The 16,698-nt window shown below is 53.7% G+C and overlaps 1 protein-coding gene across 1 annotated transcript in view; it reads right to left on the bottom strand.

Annotated features, from left to right (window-relative positions):
• Window positions 1-905: 905 nt before the first annotated feature.
• Window positions 906-16,698, bottom strand: part of AHNAK2 (AHNAK nucleoprotein 2) — a 39,646-nt gene continuing 23,853 nt past the window's right edge. Inside the window, exons 19-20 of the mRNA XM_075427169.1 lie at window positions 11,250-14,504; window positions 906-7,952 (exon numbers count right to left, since the gene is read on the bottom strand). Coding sequence (XP_075283284.1) covers window positions 1,878-7,952; window positions 11,250-14,504 — 9,330 coding nt within the window. The 3' untranslated portion in view covers window positions 906-1,877. The remainder of the gene's footprint in view (window positions 7,953-11,249; window positions 14,505-16,698) is intronic.

Genomic DNA, 16,698 nt, shown 5'->3' with positions numbered 1-16,698 from the left:
TACTGTGTCCAGTTCTGGGCTCCCCAGTTGAAGAAAGACGAGGAGCTACTGGAGAGAGTCCAGCGGAGGGCTATGAGGATGGTGTGGGGACTGGAGCATCTCTCCTATGAGGAAAGGCTGAGGGAGCTGGGCTTGTTTAGCCTAAAGAAGAGAAGGCTGAGAGGGGACCTTATAAATGCTTATAAATATCTGAAGGGTGGGTGTCAGGAGGATGTGGCCAGACTCTTTTCAGTGGTGCCCAGTGACAGGACAAGGGGCAACGGGCACAAACTGAAGCAGAGGAAGTTCCAGCTGAACATGAGGAAAAACTTCTTCCTTCTGAGGGTGACGGAGCCCTGAAACAGGCTGCCCAGGGAGGTTGTGAAGTCTCCTTCTCTGGAGATACGCAAGACTCTCCTGGACGTGCTCCTGTGCAGCCTGCTGTAGGTGACCCTGCTTCGGCAGGAGGGTTGAACTGGGTGACCCACCGAGGTCCCTTCTAACCCCGAACATTCTGTGATTCTGTGAGAATATTTAAGCCTACTGCAAAGATACAGAAATGAAGAGCAGCTCAAGCTACAGATGATTACACAACCAAGCTTCCCTTACAACTCAGGTTCTAAATGTTTTGCTGTGTCTGCTTTCCTTGAACTAAGTAGAACACAGAGAAAGAAAATGCAGGGTGAGAAAACTACTATAACGAAGGATGTCTGCACGTGCAAGTCTATAAAACTCGGGATTGTAATGAGTGAAATGTCTCCATTACCACCGTGTTTAGAAACTGTGCTGTCATTAAACACCCACTTCAGCAGATAGTGGGATACACTCAATCCTTTAGCAAATTTAAGCTGTGATTTTCAGAATCAGAAGAAGCTAACAGCACCATCAATAACTCATGCTAGTTAAGTTATTATTCATAAGGTGAGTTTATTGTGAATTGGGAATACAGACAGTGTTTTAATGATACATGTGAAGGCTGTCACATATGGGCTCCGGTTTTCTTTGTGCACTTAAGAGAAGCGTTAATATAAACAAAGAAGCAAATAATTATATACATCTCCTTTCCCAGAAAATCTTTGAAGCAATTCCACCAGTGTGGCAGATCATTCTGTGCATTTAACTACCCAGTAAATATATACATTAAAATTTATTTATCCACATTTTAATAATTATTCTTTGCCAGCATGTTTTATTGTGGTATCTTAAAAATGTGATTTAGTTATATGGTCTTTGGTCTTGAATTTATTCTGTTGGGTTTTTTAAAAATTCTTTTAAAGCTAAATATGACCCACCACAGTAATCAAAACAACCAGAAGAGAGGAAGAGGTAAAGCGTTAGTCTCTCTACACTAGTATTTTGTTTTTGTTTTGCATTTTAAAATGTTTCTGGAATATATATATTACCTTAGCTGAAATAAAGAAAAATATTTTAATAAGAAAGCAAATGGAGGTCAGAAAGGTCCAAGATCTAAACAGGTAAGTATAGTTCTCATAGTATGAGTTTATACTCCAGTCTGAAAATAATCTACAATCTAAACATAATCGGTGTGTTTTTGAGAAGCCTATTTAACAAGTCTTTTTGCTATTATCAGGCCTTTCAATGGTTTACTTTCATACTTCAGGTATCTTGACAGACTTTGCTAAAACTATGGGCTTCTCTGCACCTGTGGTAATTATTGCCTTTGGAGCAGATCTGAAGAAATTAGTAATTATATAAGTGCACAGCATAGCACATCCATGTACTTGAAAATTTAATTGTGGCAAATTCAGTTCAACTGTTTTCATGAATATCAGCTTCAGTTTCTGGTTTTTTTTTAGTTACTAGAAAATTAAGAAACTGTTCTTTTCTGTATAGGTCAATTATTTTATTTTTAGTTGAGGGTTGAGAAAAGACAATTTTCATTTAGATGTATCTCCAGGAATATTGGATCGACTATCTTTTTCTTCCTCCAACAGGATTAGTTCAGTTCTTGCTGAAGATGTCACGATAGTTCGAGAAACTGGAACGTTAGATGAGGCCCCATCAATTTCAACTTTTTCACTCTCTGTTGTTTCTTTAGGTGATAAGCTTTCTTGTGCATCAAAAAATACATCAGGTTTATCTGATGGGCTATCTTCATCTGAGATTCTTCCCTCTTTATTACCCATCTCTTCTTTCTCAACAGTCTTAGCCTTTTTGGAAGGAGACGTGAAACCAAGCTTGGGAAATCTAAACCATCCAGTTTTTTCAGTTTGCTTAGCAGAATCATTATCAGATGTGTCAGCAGGTTTCACATCTTCTGAAACTGATTTTTTAATTTCCGTTTTTGAATCTGTGCTGGTTTCATCACCAGAAGATGAAAAGCCAATACCTGGAAGCCAAAATTTGAATCTTCCAGGAGATCTTTTACTATCGGTCTTCTCTTTTTCATTGGTTATGTTTTTTTCTTCATCTTCTGGTGCTTTAGCTACATCATCATCTCTAGAGAGATGACCTGCAGTTATTCCCTCTGATGACTTATCAAGAAGACTCTCTTGAAGTTTACTGGGAGGCTTCACTTCAACACCAAATGTTTTTAACTGTGTCAAACTTACTTCTCCACTAGATTCTTCAGCCTCACTGTGTGGTTTGTCAGATAGTTTAAGCTCAGCACCGCCAGTCCTCTGTGCTGCTACTCCAAAGCTTTCATCAGCACATTTAGGTTTGCTCACTGATACGTGTTCTGCTGAAGATGGCTCCTGGACTAGCACTTCTAAGTTGCTATGTGGTTCAGGCAACTTCACCTTGAGCAATGAGAATCCCAAAGTCGCAGTTTTGACTTCTGATGAGAGAATCTCTGATTCTTTCACTATTTCAGTAGAGTAAATCTCACACCTTTCAATAGCAACATGTTCAGGTTCTACTTTCTCACTCACTTCTTGGCCCTCTACATACGACCAATGAATGTCTTGCCCCGCATTTGAAAGGGAGGACTCTATGGTAGTAGTCACCTGTGCTGTTTTAATGTCAGGTTCAGTCAGTGTTAAAATTTTGCTTTTTGCTTTTTGAATACCACCCTCTAGAGCCTCTGGTGTTTCTTCAGGGACAGCAGAGCTTGCCTGCAGTTGTACTACTTCAATGTCAGAAATAGATCCCTTTGGATCTGTTACCACTTTAGACAGCGAAACATCAGCTTCAGTTGGAAGATCTTTGAAAGTGAATCTTGGTATTTTTAATTTGGGAATTTTTATATTTACTTCTGGGCCACCCTGTGATTTGTCCACTGTTTCCACTGTTATTCTGGCAGACGATTCCATGTGATCTAGAGGTGGACTTTTCAGGCCAATAGATCCTTCTGATTTTTGAAACTGCGTTTCTGTTGTGCCTGTTTCAGTTTTAGATACTGAATCAGCTTCTGACTTTGACAAATTGATATCATCTCCAAAGCCCTTCACTTCTGAATGCAACAGTCCCAGCTCTGGAATATTAAACTCATATGTTTTAATTTTCCTTGTTTCTGCTCTATCTTCTACTTGCACTTCCACACCTGCAGACATGTCCTTTTCAATGTTTTTCACTTGAAATTTCATTTCAGGATCTACTCTAGAAATCTTAACATTCATCTTCACTCCTGGAACTTCTACCTTTAGATCTTCCAGCTTAGCTGTAACATAAGCACCAACTTCTGATCCCTTCATTGCAGACAATTCACACGTGGGCCTTTTTAATTGGCTTCCTTCACTGTCTTTTCCTATCATTTTCATCTCACCCTTTATCTTTCCTTTTTTAATTACTGCCTCTTGATTTTGAATGTCTAGCTCTTCCTTTGGAAGACTAACATCTATTTTCTCCTGTGTTGCATCCAGAGTAATTTCAGCTGATGGTGGTTTACATCCTGCTCCTGAAGTCTCTAACTTAGTGGAACTTTCTACCTTTGGGACTTCTATATCCTGTGATTTGACTTTATGCTCTTGAAAAGTCAGAGTACCCATAGGAAACCTATTTGTTAAACTGTTGTCTTTATCAATTTCTGAAGCACTTAGGTGTGACTTAGACAATTCTGTTGGAGATACTGAGAAATCTGAAGTATGCATTTTTTGTCCGTCAGCACCACGCTTAACTATGTCTGCATAAGTTTCAGTTTTTTGAATATTCACTCTACTATCTGTTCTTTCTGTGGATAATGAAATGTCTCCTTCCATCTTTGACAAGCTAACATCAGAACTCTTCACAGAATCTCCTAATTTTGGAGTCCCTTCTTTTCCAATAGTAATTTCAGCGACTGCGTGTGGTAATGAGAAGGTATTTTCAGGAATATTTCTTTCAGTCTGTACTTTGGCAGAGGGAATGCCTGCCTGAGCTTTTTCTATACTTTTTTCAATATCAGCATCACCTTTTTTTTCCTTTAAGGATGTCCTGCCAAATGCAGGTATTCTGAATTTTGGCATTTTAAACCATCCCTGATGTTCTTCAATCTGAACTTCTTCAGTTTTTATTTCATGTTCTCCTTTTAATTTGATTTCTTTCTCATCAAGGCTCTCAATAGCTCCCTCCATCATTGATGTAGACTCTGACTGGGGGCTTATGTCTGCCTTTGGAGCTTCAGTGCTAGTTGTCAGAACTTGGGGTGTTTTTATCATACAAACACCTGCTCCAGGATCTGACATATCAGATGTTGGTTCTGACGCTGGAACTCCCACAACAATGTCAACAATTTTGTTTGTCATTTTTAGCTGTGGTAGCTCAGCTTCTACTTTTGGAGAGATGATCTCTGTCTCTGGGCCCTTCCCTTTTTTTAGGGAGATTCCAGACTTTGGCTTCTGGAATTTGGGCATTTTAATCTTCCCTTCAGGACATTCCAATTTCATCTTTCTTCCATCCACAATTGATAATCTTTCTATTACTGTTTCAGGGCTCCTTAGCTCAATTGAAGCTTCTCCTTTGGGGAACTTACTAACTGTTTTTTGAATGGTGTCTTTATCAGTAGAACTTGTTTTTAGGACAACCTGTTGAAAATTCCCCTCTGAGGGCGGCAGAGCAGCATCAATCTTTGCTGAGCTGACTCCCATTTCAGATTGGGAGGCTCCAGTTTCTATTCTGGAAATCTCCAGAGTGGGGATCTTAATATCAGCCAGTTTTATGCTTATTTGTGCAGCTTCTTCTGTCCATTTGGAATGACTTCTTTCTATATCAGGTATCTGTACTGAATCATCACCCTCTCTAAATTCTGTTTTAGGGACAGTAGCATCAGCTTCAACTTTTGGTGAATGAGTCTGAGATTTGGGAACCTTGATCTTAGAGAGTGAAATTTTAGGCATGACAAATTGAGGCTTTCTAACTGGACTTTTTTGTTCAACTTTTCCTGCAGATATTTCCACATCAAGGGCTGGCCCAGTACCTTGATCATCAGTTGCAATTCCTTTCACTTCTGTGTCTATTCTGCTTGGCATTACAGCAAAGTTATGATCTTCCAAATTTGCTCCAGAATCCAGTTTAACACTTGCTTCCTTCTTTGGTGACCTACTGAAGGATGGAAGTTTGAATTTCGGCATTTTGAAATGTCCTTCTTTCTCTTCTCCATCTCCATCATGCTTTATTTCGCCTTTGATTTTTAGTGCTGCATCTGAATCCTGAATACCACTGTCAGTTTTTGGAATACAAATGTCAGCTTGTGGGAGGTGAACGTCAGCCTGTGATGCCTTCCTGTCAGCTGTGGTCATTTTGACTTTAGGGCTGTAAGTTTCTGTTCCTGTACTGCATTCCACCTCCAAATTTGGTGCTTCAACAGCAATGTCAGCTATTTCTACCATTGCTTTTAACTGCGGAACCTTAACTTCTGTTTTGGATTGGATGACCTCCTTTTCTGACCCTTTCCCTTTAGAATGTGTAATTCCAAACTTCGGCATTTGGAATTTAGACATTTTTGTTTTCCCTTCAGGACCTTTAATTTTTATTTCTACATCACCCACAGCAATTTCACTTGATGTTATTTCAACACTTGTGTCAGGACTCTTCACCTCAAGGGAGCCTTCAGTTATTATCTTAATATCTGAGGCTGAGAGGCTGGCATTAGCAGCAGCTGATTTCGATGTCAGGTCATCTTCTTCACACGCAGGAAGTATGACCTCACCTGTAGGCATGCTAATATCCATCTCTGTTTTGGGAGCTTTGACATCTGGTTTGGAAAATTCCAAATTCAGGGCTGTAAATTTTGGCATTTCTATGCCCAGTCCTGCCCCTTCTCCACTACACTCTTTCTCAGATTTATGTACTGAAACATCTTCTTTTTCTTGTTTGGGACCACAAACATGAGTTTCTAGTACAGGCAGCGAGACCTGGACTGGAGCAACAGTTTCCTTCTTTGGCGACCAACTAAAGGAAGGCAGTTTGAATTTTGATGTTTTAAATTTGTTTTCTTGCTCCTCAGAGTCCTTCTCTCCTAAAATTACTTCCTGTTCTATCTTGCACTCTAAATCTGCGCCATGGATTTCCACTTCTAATTTTGGTGTCTCCATTGATGGGAGACTGACATCCAATGTTGGTGCATCAGGAACAAGTTCAAGTGCAGGCTTATGCATCTTTACACTGAATTTGCCATCAGAGATCTGAGCTGGCTTTTCAATATCAGCATCAGTCATACCAGATGTTATCTTTCCCTCGGAAAATTCAGATTCTGCTTTCGGACCAATGTCACATTCTGATGGCTTTCCCTTAGACCAGGAAATTCCAAATTTTGGTTTTCGGAATTTAGGAATTTTTACTGTGACCTCCGTGTCAACCACAGTTAATTCAGCAGCTGGAGTTTTCTCTCCTGGCTTCGCACTTCCTTGCTCCACAGAACCTTCTTCACCTATGATTTCAAACTCTGTTACTGAAAGAATCTCATCAGCAAGAGATGATGTTTTTAAATCAGATTCTGCTAGATTCATCTGATACTTAGTAAGAGTAATACCTCCTTTTGGTAACGGGGAATCCTGTTGTGTTTTAGAAGAACCAATATCAACTTTGGAGAAACCCAAGCTAGGAATTCTGAATTTAATATTTTTAGAGCCACTATCTCCTTTACTGGGAGCAGGAAGTTTAGATGTGATGCTGCCAGAGAGAACAGCAGGAGTTTCCTCTGTTACAGAATAACAAAAAGACTCTGAAACCGACACTTCAACGTCAGAATTACTCTGTTCCTGAGACTTTGAAGTTTTAGAAAGGGAAACCTTAGGTAATTTAAATAGAGAACTTTTAGATTTACCCATATCATCCTCTTTTCCAGAAAATGAATCCAAGGTAATTTCAGAAGCTGGCACATGGATCTCAGCGGCAGGCAAGGTCACATCCACTTCAGCGGTTCCCGAGGGCACCGTCACCTGGGGCTCCTTGAGGCTGACGTCCACGTCAGCGGCCACGGTGCCCTTGGCCTCTCTGCTGCTGGACCAGCCAAAGGAAGGCATGCCAAACTTGGGCATCTTGAACTTGCCGTCCTTGGTCTTCGCGGCCTCCTTCTCTGGGGCTTTTGCTTCCCCTTCGAGGGTGAGGGCCGCCTCGGGGGCCTGCAGGTCGACGCTGGCCTTTGGAAGGGTGATGTCAACGGACGGCAGGCTGATGTCCACCTTGGGCGCTTTGATGTCAGCTTTGGGCATTTTGAGGGAGGGCTTCTCCACCTTCCAGCCAGCCCCTTCGGTTTTGGCACCGGGGACGTCGGCTTTGAGGCCCAGCGCGGGGCCCTCCACTGCGGCCGTCACGGTGGCGGAGGGGAGGTCGACCTCTGCGGTGGGCAGGCTGACCTGGCCTTCCAGCCCTTCCACCTTGGGAGTCGACACTCCGAATTTGGGCTTGTCGAACTTGGGCATCTTAAACTTCCCTTTCAGACCCGCAGCTTCCAGCTCGGCTCCGTCGAGCGAGCCTTCGCCAGAGGGCACTTTGAGGTCTATCTCGGGCGCCTGGAGCTCGAGGGAGCCTTCGACGGAGGGCAGCTTGATGTCGGGGGCTGCGATGCTGATGTCGCCGGCCTTGAGGTCTGCCTCTGGGAGGCTGGCGTCGGCTTTGTGCAGGCTGACGTCTGCATCGAGTTTGGGAGCCTTGACGGTCAGCTTGGAGAAGACCACGCTGGGCACCTTGACTTTCGGCATGTGAATTTTCGTGCCACCGCCCTCAGCTTTGCCGGCAGCCACCTCCAGGCCGCCTTCGGCGTCGGGGCCCTGCAGGGCGAGTTCGCCCTCCGGGACTTCGGCCTGGGCTTTGGGCAGTGAGACCTCCGCCTTTGGCAGGCTGACCTGCACGTGGGGAGCTTTGACTTTGGGCAGCTTGACGCTGGGCATCTTGACGTCGGGCATCTTGAAGCGACCTTTCTCACCGTCTCCTCCGGCAGCCGTCTCGAGGGTCACCTCCACGCCGGGCACCTGGGTCTCGGCCGCGGGCAGGGTCACATCCACTTCAGCGGTTCCCGAGGGCACCGTCACCTGGGGCTCCTTGAGGCTGACGTCCACGTCAGCGGCCACGGTGCCCTTGGCCTCTCTGCTGCTGGACCAGCCAAAGGAAGGCATGCCGAACTTGGGCATCTTGAACTTGCCGTCCTTGGTCTTCGCGGCCTCCTTCTCTGGGGCTTTTGCTTCCCCTTCGAGGGTGAGGGCCGCCTCGGGGGCCTGCAGGTCGACGCTGGCCTTTGGAAGGGTGATGTCAACGGACGGCAGGCTGATGTCCACCTTGGGCGCTTTGATGTCAGCTTTGGGCATTTTGAGGGAGGGCTTCTCCACCTTCCAGCCAGCCCCTTCGGTTTTGGCACCGGGGACTTCGGCTTTGAGGCCCAGCGCGGGGCCCTCCACTGCGGCCGTCACGGTGGCGGAGGGGAGGTCGACCTCTGCAGTGGGCAGGCTGACCTGGCCTTCCAGCCCTTCCACCTTGGGAGTCGACACTCCGAATTTGGGCTTGTCGAACTTGGGCATCTTAAACTTCCCTTTCAGACCCGCAGCTTCCAGCTCGGCTCCGTCGAGCGAGCCTTCGCCAGAGGGCACTTTGAGGTCTATCTCGGGCGCCTGGAGCTCGAGGGAGCCTTCGACGGAGGGCAGCTTGATGTCGGGGGCTGCGATGCTGATGTCGCCGGCCTTGAGGTCTGCCTCTGGGAGGCTGGCGTCGGCTTTGTGCAGGCTGACGTCTGCATCGAGTTTGGGAGCCTTGACGGTCGGCTTGGAGAAGACCACGCTGGGCACCTTGACTTTCGGCATGTGAATTTTCATGCCACCGCCCTCAGCTTTGCCGGCAGCCACCTCCAGGCCGCCTTCGGCGTCGGGGCCCTGCAGGGCGAGTTCGCCCTCCGGGACTTCGGCCTGGGCTTTGGGCAGTGAGACCTCCGCCTTTGGCAGGCTGACCTGCACGTGGGGAGCTTTGACTTTGGGCAGCTTGACGCTGGGCATCTTGACGTCGGGCATCTTGAAGCGACCTTTCTCACCGTCTCCTCCGGCAGCCGTCTCGAGGGTCACCTCCACGCCGGGCACCTGGGTCTCGGCCGCGGGCAGGGTCACGTCCACTTCAGCGGTTCCCGAGGGCACCGTCACCTGGGGCTCCTTGAGGCTGACGTCCACGTCAGCGGCCACGGTGCCCTTGGCCTCTCTGCTGCTGGACCAGCCAAAGGAAGGCATGCCGAACTTGGGCATCTTGAACTTGCCGTCCTTGGTCTTCGCGGCCTCCTTCTCTGGGGCTTTTGCTTCCCCTTCGAGGGTGAGGGCCGCCTCGGGGGCCTGCAGGTCGACGCTGGCCTTTGGAAGGGTGATGTCAACGGACGGCAGGCTGATGTCCACCTTGGGCGCTTTGATGTCAGCTTTGGGCATTTTGAGGGAGGGCTTCTCCACCTTCCAGCCAGCCCCTTCGGTTTTGGCACTGGGGACGTCGGCTTTGAGGCCCAGCGCGGGGCCCTCCACTGCGGCCGTCACGGTGGCGGAGGGGAGGTCGACCTCTGCGGTGGGCAGGCTGACCTGGCCTTCCAGCCCTTCCACCTTGGGAGTCGACACTCCGAATTTGGGCTTGTCGAACTTGGGCATCTTAAACTTCCCTTTCAGACCCGCAGCTTCCAGCTCGGCTCCGTCGAGCGAGCCTTCGCCAGAGGGCACTTTGAGGTCTATCTCGGGCGCCTGGAGCTCGAGGGAGCCTTCGACGGAGGGCAGCTTGATGTCGGGGGCTGCGATGCTGATGTCGCCGGCCTTGAGGTCTGCCTCTGGGAGGCTGGCGTCGGCTTTGTGCAGGCTGACGTCTGCATCGAGTTTGGGAGCCTTGACGGTCGGCTTGGAGAAGACCACGCTGGGCACCTTGACTTTCGGCATGTGAATTTTCATGCCATCGCCCTCAGCTTTGCCGGCAGCCACCTCCAGGCCGCCTTCGGCGTCGGGGCCCTGCAGGGCGAGTTCGCCCTCCGGGACTTCGGCCTGGGCTTTGGGCAGTGAGACCTCCGCCTTTGGCAGGCTGACCTGCACGTGGGGAGCTTTGACTTTGGGCAGCTTGACGCTGGGCATCTTGACGTCGGGCATCTTGAAGCGACCTTTCTCACCGTCTCCTCCGGCAGCCGTCTCGAGGGTCACCTCCACGCCGGGCACCTGGGTCTCGGCCGCGGGCAGGGTCACGTCCACTTCAGCTGTTCCCGAGGGCACCGTCACCTGGGGCTCCTTGAGGCTGACGTCCACGTCAGCGGCCACGGTGCCCTTGGCCTCTCTGCTGCTGGACCAGCCAAAGGAAGGCATGCCGAACTTGGGCATCTTGAACTTGCCGTCCTTGGTCTTCGCGGCCTCCTTCTCTGGGGCTTTTGCTTCCCCTTCGAGGGTGAGGGCCGCCTCGGGGGCCTGCAGGTCGACGCTGGCCTTTGGAAGGGTGACGTCAACGGACGGCAGGCTGATGTCCACCTTGGGCGCTTTGATGTCAGCTTTGGGCATTTTGAGGGAGGGCTTCTCCACCTTCCAGCCAGCCCCTTCGGTTTTGGCACCGGGGACGTCGGCTTTGAGGCCCAGCGCGGGGCCCTCCACTGCGGCCGTCACGGTGGCGGAGGGGAGGTCGACCTCTGCGGTGGGCAGGCTGACCTGGCCTTCCAGCCCTTCCACCTTGGGAGTCGACACTCCGAATTTGGGCTTGTCGAACTTGGGCATCTTAAACTTCCCTTTCAGACCCGCAGCTTCCAGCTCGGCTCCGTCGAGCGAGCCTTCGCCAGAGGGCACTTTGAGGTCTATCTCGGGCGCCTGGAGCTCGAGGGAGCCTTTGACGGAGGGCAGCTTGATGTCGGGGGCTGCGATGCTGATGTCGCCGGCCTTGAGGTCCGCCTCTGGGAGGCTGGCGTCGGCTTTGTGCAGGCTGACGTCTGCATCGAGTTTGGGAGCCTTGATGGTCGGCTTGGAGAAGACCACGCTGGGCACCTTGACTTTCGGCATGTGAATTTTCATGCCACCGCCCTCAGCTTTGCCGGCAGCCACCTCCAGGCCGCCTTCGGCGTCGGGGCCCTGCAGGGCGAGTTCGCCCTCCGGGACTTCGGCCTGGGCTTTGGGCAGTGAGACCTCCGCCTTTGGCAGGCTGACCTGCACGTGGGGAGCTTTGACTTTGGGCAGCTTGACGCTGGGCATCTTGACGTCGGGCATCTTGAAGCGACCTTTCTCACCGTCTCCTCCGGCAGCCGTCTCGAGGGTCACCTCCACGCCGGGCACCTGGGTCTCGGCCGCGGGCAGGGTCACGTCCACTTCAGCGGTTCCCGAGGGCACCGTCACCTGGGGCTCCTTGAGGCTGACGTCCACGTCAGCGGCCACGGTGCCCTTGGCCTCTCTGCTGCTGGACCAGCCAAAGGAAGGCATGCCGAACTTGGGCATCTTGAACTTGCCGTCCTTGGTCTTCGCGGCCTCCTTCTCTGGGGCTTTTGCTTCCCCTTCGAGGGTGAGGGCCGCCTCGGGGGCCTGCAGGTCGACGCTGGCCTTTGGAAGGGCGACGTCAACGGACGGCAGGCTGATGTCCACCTTGGGCGCTTTGATGTCAGCTTTGGGCATTTTGAGGGAGGGCTTCTCCACCTTCCAGCCAGCCCCTTCGGTTTTGGCACCGGGGACGTCGGCTTTGAGGCCCAGCGCGGGGCCCTCCACTGCGGCCGTCACGGTGGCGGAGGGGAGGTCGACCTCTGCGGTGGGCAGGCTGACCTGGCCTTCCAGCCCTTCCACCTTGGGAGTCGACACTCCGAATTTGGGCTTGTCGAACTTGGGCATCTTAAACTTCCCTTTCAGACCCGCAGCTTCCAGCTCGGCTCCGTCGAGCGAGCCTTCGCCAGAGGGCACTTTGAGGTCTATCTCGGGCGCCTGGAGCTCGAGGGAGCCTTCGACGGAGGGCAGCTTGATGTCGGGGGCTGCGATGCTGATGTCGCCGGCCTTGAGGTCTGCCTCTGGGAGGCTGGCGTCGGCTTTGTGCAGGCTGACGTCTGCATCGAGTTTGGGAGCCTTGACGGTCGGCTTGGAGAAGACCACGCTGGGCACCTTGACTTTCGGCATGTGAATTTTCATGCCACCGCCCTCAGCTTTGCCGGCAGCCACCTCCAGGCCGCCTTCGGCGTCGGGGCCCTGCAGGGCGAGTTCGCCCTCCGGGACTTCGGCCTGGGCTTTGGGCAGTGAGACCTCCGCCTTTGGCAGGCTGACCTGCACGTGGGGAGCTTTGACTTTGGGCAGCTTGACGCTGGGCATCTTGACGTCGGGCATCTTGAAGCGACCTTTCTCACCGTCTCCTCCGGCAGCCGTCTCGAGGGTCACCTCCACGCCGGGCACCTGGGTCTCGGCCGCGGGCAGGGTCACGTCCACTTCAGCGGTTCCCGAGGGCACCGTCACCTGGGGCTCCTTGAGGCTGACGTCCACGTCAGCGGCCACGGTGCCCTTGGCCTCTCTGCTGCTGGACCAGCCAAAGGAAGGCATGCCGAACTTGGGCATCTTGAACTTGCCGTCCTTGGTCTTCGCGGCCTCCTTCTCTGGGGCTTTTGCTTCCCCTTCGAGGGTGAGGGCCGCCTCGGGGGCCTGCAGGTCGACGCTGGCCTTTGGAAGGGTGACGTCAACGGACGGCAGGCTGATGTCCACCTTGGGCGCTTTGATGTCAGCTTTGGGCATTTTGAGGGAGGGCTTCTCCACCTTCCAGCCAGCCCCTTCGGTTTTGGCACCGGGGACGTCGGCTTTGAGGCCCAGCGCGGGGCCCTCCACTGCGGCCGTCACGGTGGCGGAGGGGAGGTCGACCTCTGCGGTGGGCAGGCTGACCTGGCCTTCCAGCCCTTCCACCTTGGGAGTCGACACTCCGAATTTGGGCTTGTCGAACTTGGGCATCTTAAACTTCCCTTTCAGACCCGCAGCTTCCAGCTCGGCTCCGTCGAGCGAGCCTTCGCCAGAGGGCACTTTGAGGTCTATCTCGGGCGCCTGGAGCTCGAGGGAGCCTTCGACGGAGGGCAGCTTGATGTCGGGGGCTGCGATGCTGATGTCGCCGGCCTTGAGGTCTGCCTCTGGGAGGCTGGCGTCGGCTTTGTGCAGGCTGACGTCTGCATCGAGTTTGGGAGCCTTGACGGTCGGCTTGGAGAAGACCACGCTGGGCACCTTGACTTTCGGCATGTGAATTTTCATGCCACCGCCCTCAGCTTTGCCGGCAGCCACCTCCAGGCCGCCTTCAGCGTCGGGGCCCTGCAGGGCGAGTTTGCCCTCCGGGACTTCGGCCTGGGCTTTGGGCAGTGAGACCTCCGCCTTTGGCAGGCTGACCTGCACGTGGGGAGCTTTGACTTTGGGCAGCTTGACGCTGGGCATCTTGACGTCGGGCATCTTGAAGCGACCTTTCTCACCGTCTCCTCCGGCAGCCGTCTCGAGGGTCACCTCCACGCCGGGCACCTGGATCTCGGCCGCGGGCAGGGTCACGTCCACTTCAGCGGTTCCCGAGGGCACCGTCACCTGGGGCTCCTTGAGGCTGACGTCCACGTCAGCGGCCACGGTGCCCTTGGCCTCTCTGCTGCTGGACCAGCCAAAGGAAGGCATGCCGAACTTGGGCATCTTGAACTTGCCGTCCTTGGTCTTCGCGGCCTCCTTCTCTGGGGCTTTTGCTTCCCCTTCGAGGGTGAGGGCCGCCTCGGGGGCCTGCAGGTCGACGCTGGCCTTTGGAAGGGTGACGTCAACGGACGGCAGGCTGATGTCCACCTTGGGCGCTTTGATGTCAGCTTTGGGCATTTTGAGGGAGGGCTTCTCCACCTTCCAGCCAGCCCCTTCGGTTTTGGCACCGGGGACGTCGGCTTTGAGGCCCAGCGCGGGGCCCTCCACTGCGGCCGTCACGGTGGCGGAGGGGAGGTCGACCTCTGCGGTGGGCAGGCTGACCTGGCCTTCCAGCCCTTCCACCTTGGGAGTCGACACTCCGAATTTGGGCTTGTCGAACTTGGGCATCTTAAACTTCCCTTTCAGACCCGCAGCTTCCAGCTCGGCTCCGTCGAGCGAGCCTTCGCCAGAGGGCACTTTGAGGTCTATCTCGGGCGCCTGGAGCTCGAGGGAGCCTTCGACGGAGGGCAGCTTGATGTCGGGGGCTGCGATGCTGATGTCGCCGGCCTTGAGGTCTGCCTCTGGGAGGCTGGCGTCGGCTTTGTGCAGGCTGACGTCTGCATCGAGTTTGGGAGCCTTGACGGTCAGCTTGGAGAAGACCACGCTGGGCACCTTGACTTTCGGCATGTGAATTTTCGTGCCACCGCCCTCAGCTTTGCCGGCAGCCACCTCCAGGCCGCCTTCGGCGTCGGGGCCCTGCAGGGCGAGTTCGCCCTCCGGGACTTCGGCCTGGGCTTTGGGCAGTGAGACCTCCGCCTTTGGCAGGCTGACCTGCACGTGGGGAGCTTTGACTTTGGGCAGCTTGACGCTGGGCATCTTGACGTCGGGCATCTTGAAGCGACCTTTCTCACCGTCTCCTCCGGCAGCCGTCTCGAGGGTCACCTCCACGCCGGGCACCTGGGTCTCGGCCGCGGGCAGGGTCACATCCACTTCAGCGGTTCCCGAGGGCACCGTCACCTGGGGCTCCTTGAGGCTGACGTCCACGTCAGCGGCCACGGTGCCCTTGGCCTCTCTGCTGCTGGACCAGCCAAAGGAAGGCATGCCGAACTTGGGCATCTTGAACTTGCCGTCCTTGGTCTTCGCGGCCTCCTTCTCTGGGGCTTTTGCTTCCCCTTCGAGGGTGAGGGCCGCCTCGGGGGCCTGCAGGTCGACGCTGGCCTTTGGAAGGGTGATGTCAACGGACGGCAGGCTGATGTCCACCTTGGGCGCTTTGATGTCAGCTTTGGGCATTTTGAGGGAGGGCTTCTCCACCTTCCAGCCAGCCCCTTCGGTTTTGGCACCGGGGACGTCGGCTTTGAGGCCCAGCGCGGGGCCCTCCACTGCGGCCGTCACGGTGGCGGAGGGGAGGTCGACCTCTGCGGTGGGCAGGCTGACCTGGCCTTCCAGCCCTTCCACCTTGGGAGTCGACACTCCGAATTTGGGCTTGTCGAACTTGGGCATCTTAAACTTCCCTTTCAGACCCGCAGCTTCCAGCTCGGCTCCGTCGAGCGAGCCTTCGCCAGAGGGCACTTTGAGGTCTATCTCGGGCGCCTGGAGCTCGAGGGAGCCTTCGACGGAGGGCAGCTTGATGTCGGGGGCTGCGATGCTGATGTCGCCGGCCTTGAGGTCTGCCTCTGGGAGGCTGGCGTCGGCTTTGTGCAGGCTGACGTCTGCATCGAGTTTGGGAGCCTTGACGGTCGGCTTGGAGAAGACCACGCTGGGCACCTTGACTTTCGGCATGTGAATTTTCATGCCACCGCCCTCAGCTTTGCCGGCAGCCACCTCCAGGCCGCCTTCGGCGTCGGGGCCCTGCAGGGCGAGTTCGCCCTCCGGGACTTCGGCCTGGGCTTTGGGCAGTGAGACCTCCGCCTTTGGCAGGCTGACCTGCACGTGGGGAGCTTTGACTTTGGGCAGCTTGACGCTGGGCATCTTGACGTCGGGCATCTTGAAGCGACCTTTCTCACCGTCTCCTCCGGCAGCCGTCTCCAGGGTCACCTCCACGCCGGGCACCTGGGTCTCGGCCGCGGGCAGGGTCACATCCACTTCAGCGGTTCCCGAGGGCACCGTCACCTGGGGCTCCTTGAGGCTGACGTCCACGTCAGCGGCCACGGTGCCCTTGGCCTCTCTGCTGCTGGACCAGCCAAAGGAAGGCATGCCGAACTTGGGCATCTTGAACTTGCCGTCCTTGGTCTTCGCGGCCTCCTTCTCTGGGGCTTTTGCTTCCCCTTCGAGGGTGAGGGCCGCCTCGGGGGCCTGCAGGTCGACGCTGGCCTTTGGAAGGGTGATGTCAACGGACGGCAGGCTGATGTCCACCTTGGGCGCTTTGATATCAGCTTTGGGCATTTTGAGGGAGGGCTTCTCCACCTTCCAGTCAGCCCCTTCGGTTTTGGCACCGGGGACGTCGGCTTTGAGGCCCAGCGCGGGGCCCTCCACTGCGGCCGTCACGGTGGCGGAGGGGAGGTCGACCTCTGCGGTGGGCAGGCTGACCTGGCCTTCCAGCCCTTCCACCTTGGGAGTCGACACTCCGAATTTGGGCTTGTCGAACTTGGGCATCTTAAACTTCCCTTTCAGACCCGCAGCTTCCAGCTCGGCTCCGTCGAGCGAGCCTTCGCCAGAGGGCACTTTGAGGTCTATCTCGGGCGCCTGGAGCTTGAGGGAGCCTTCGACGGAGGGCAGCTTGATGTCGGGGGCTGCGATGCTGATGTCGCCGGCCTTGAGGTCCGCCTCTGGGAGG

Source organism: Opisthocomus hoazin, chromosome 7, assembly GCF_030867145.1.
Source record: "Opisthocomus hoazin isolate bOpiHoa1 chromosome 7, bOpiHoa1.hap1, whole genome shotgun sequence".
NCBI classification, from domain to species: domain Eukaryota; kingdom Metazoa; phylum Chordata; class Aves; order Opisthocomiformes; family Opisthocomidae; genus Opisthocomus; species Opisthocomus hoazin.
This window is presented reverse-complemented; position numbering and strand designations above follow the sequence as displayed.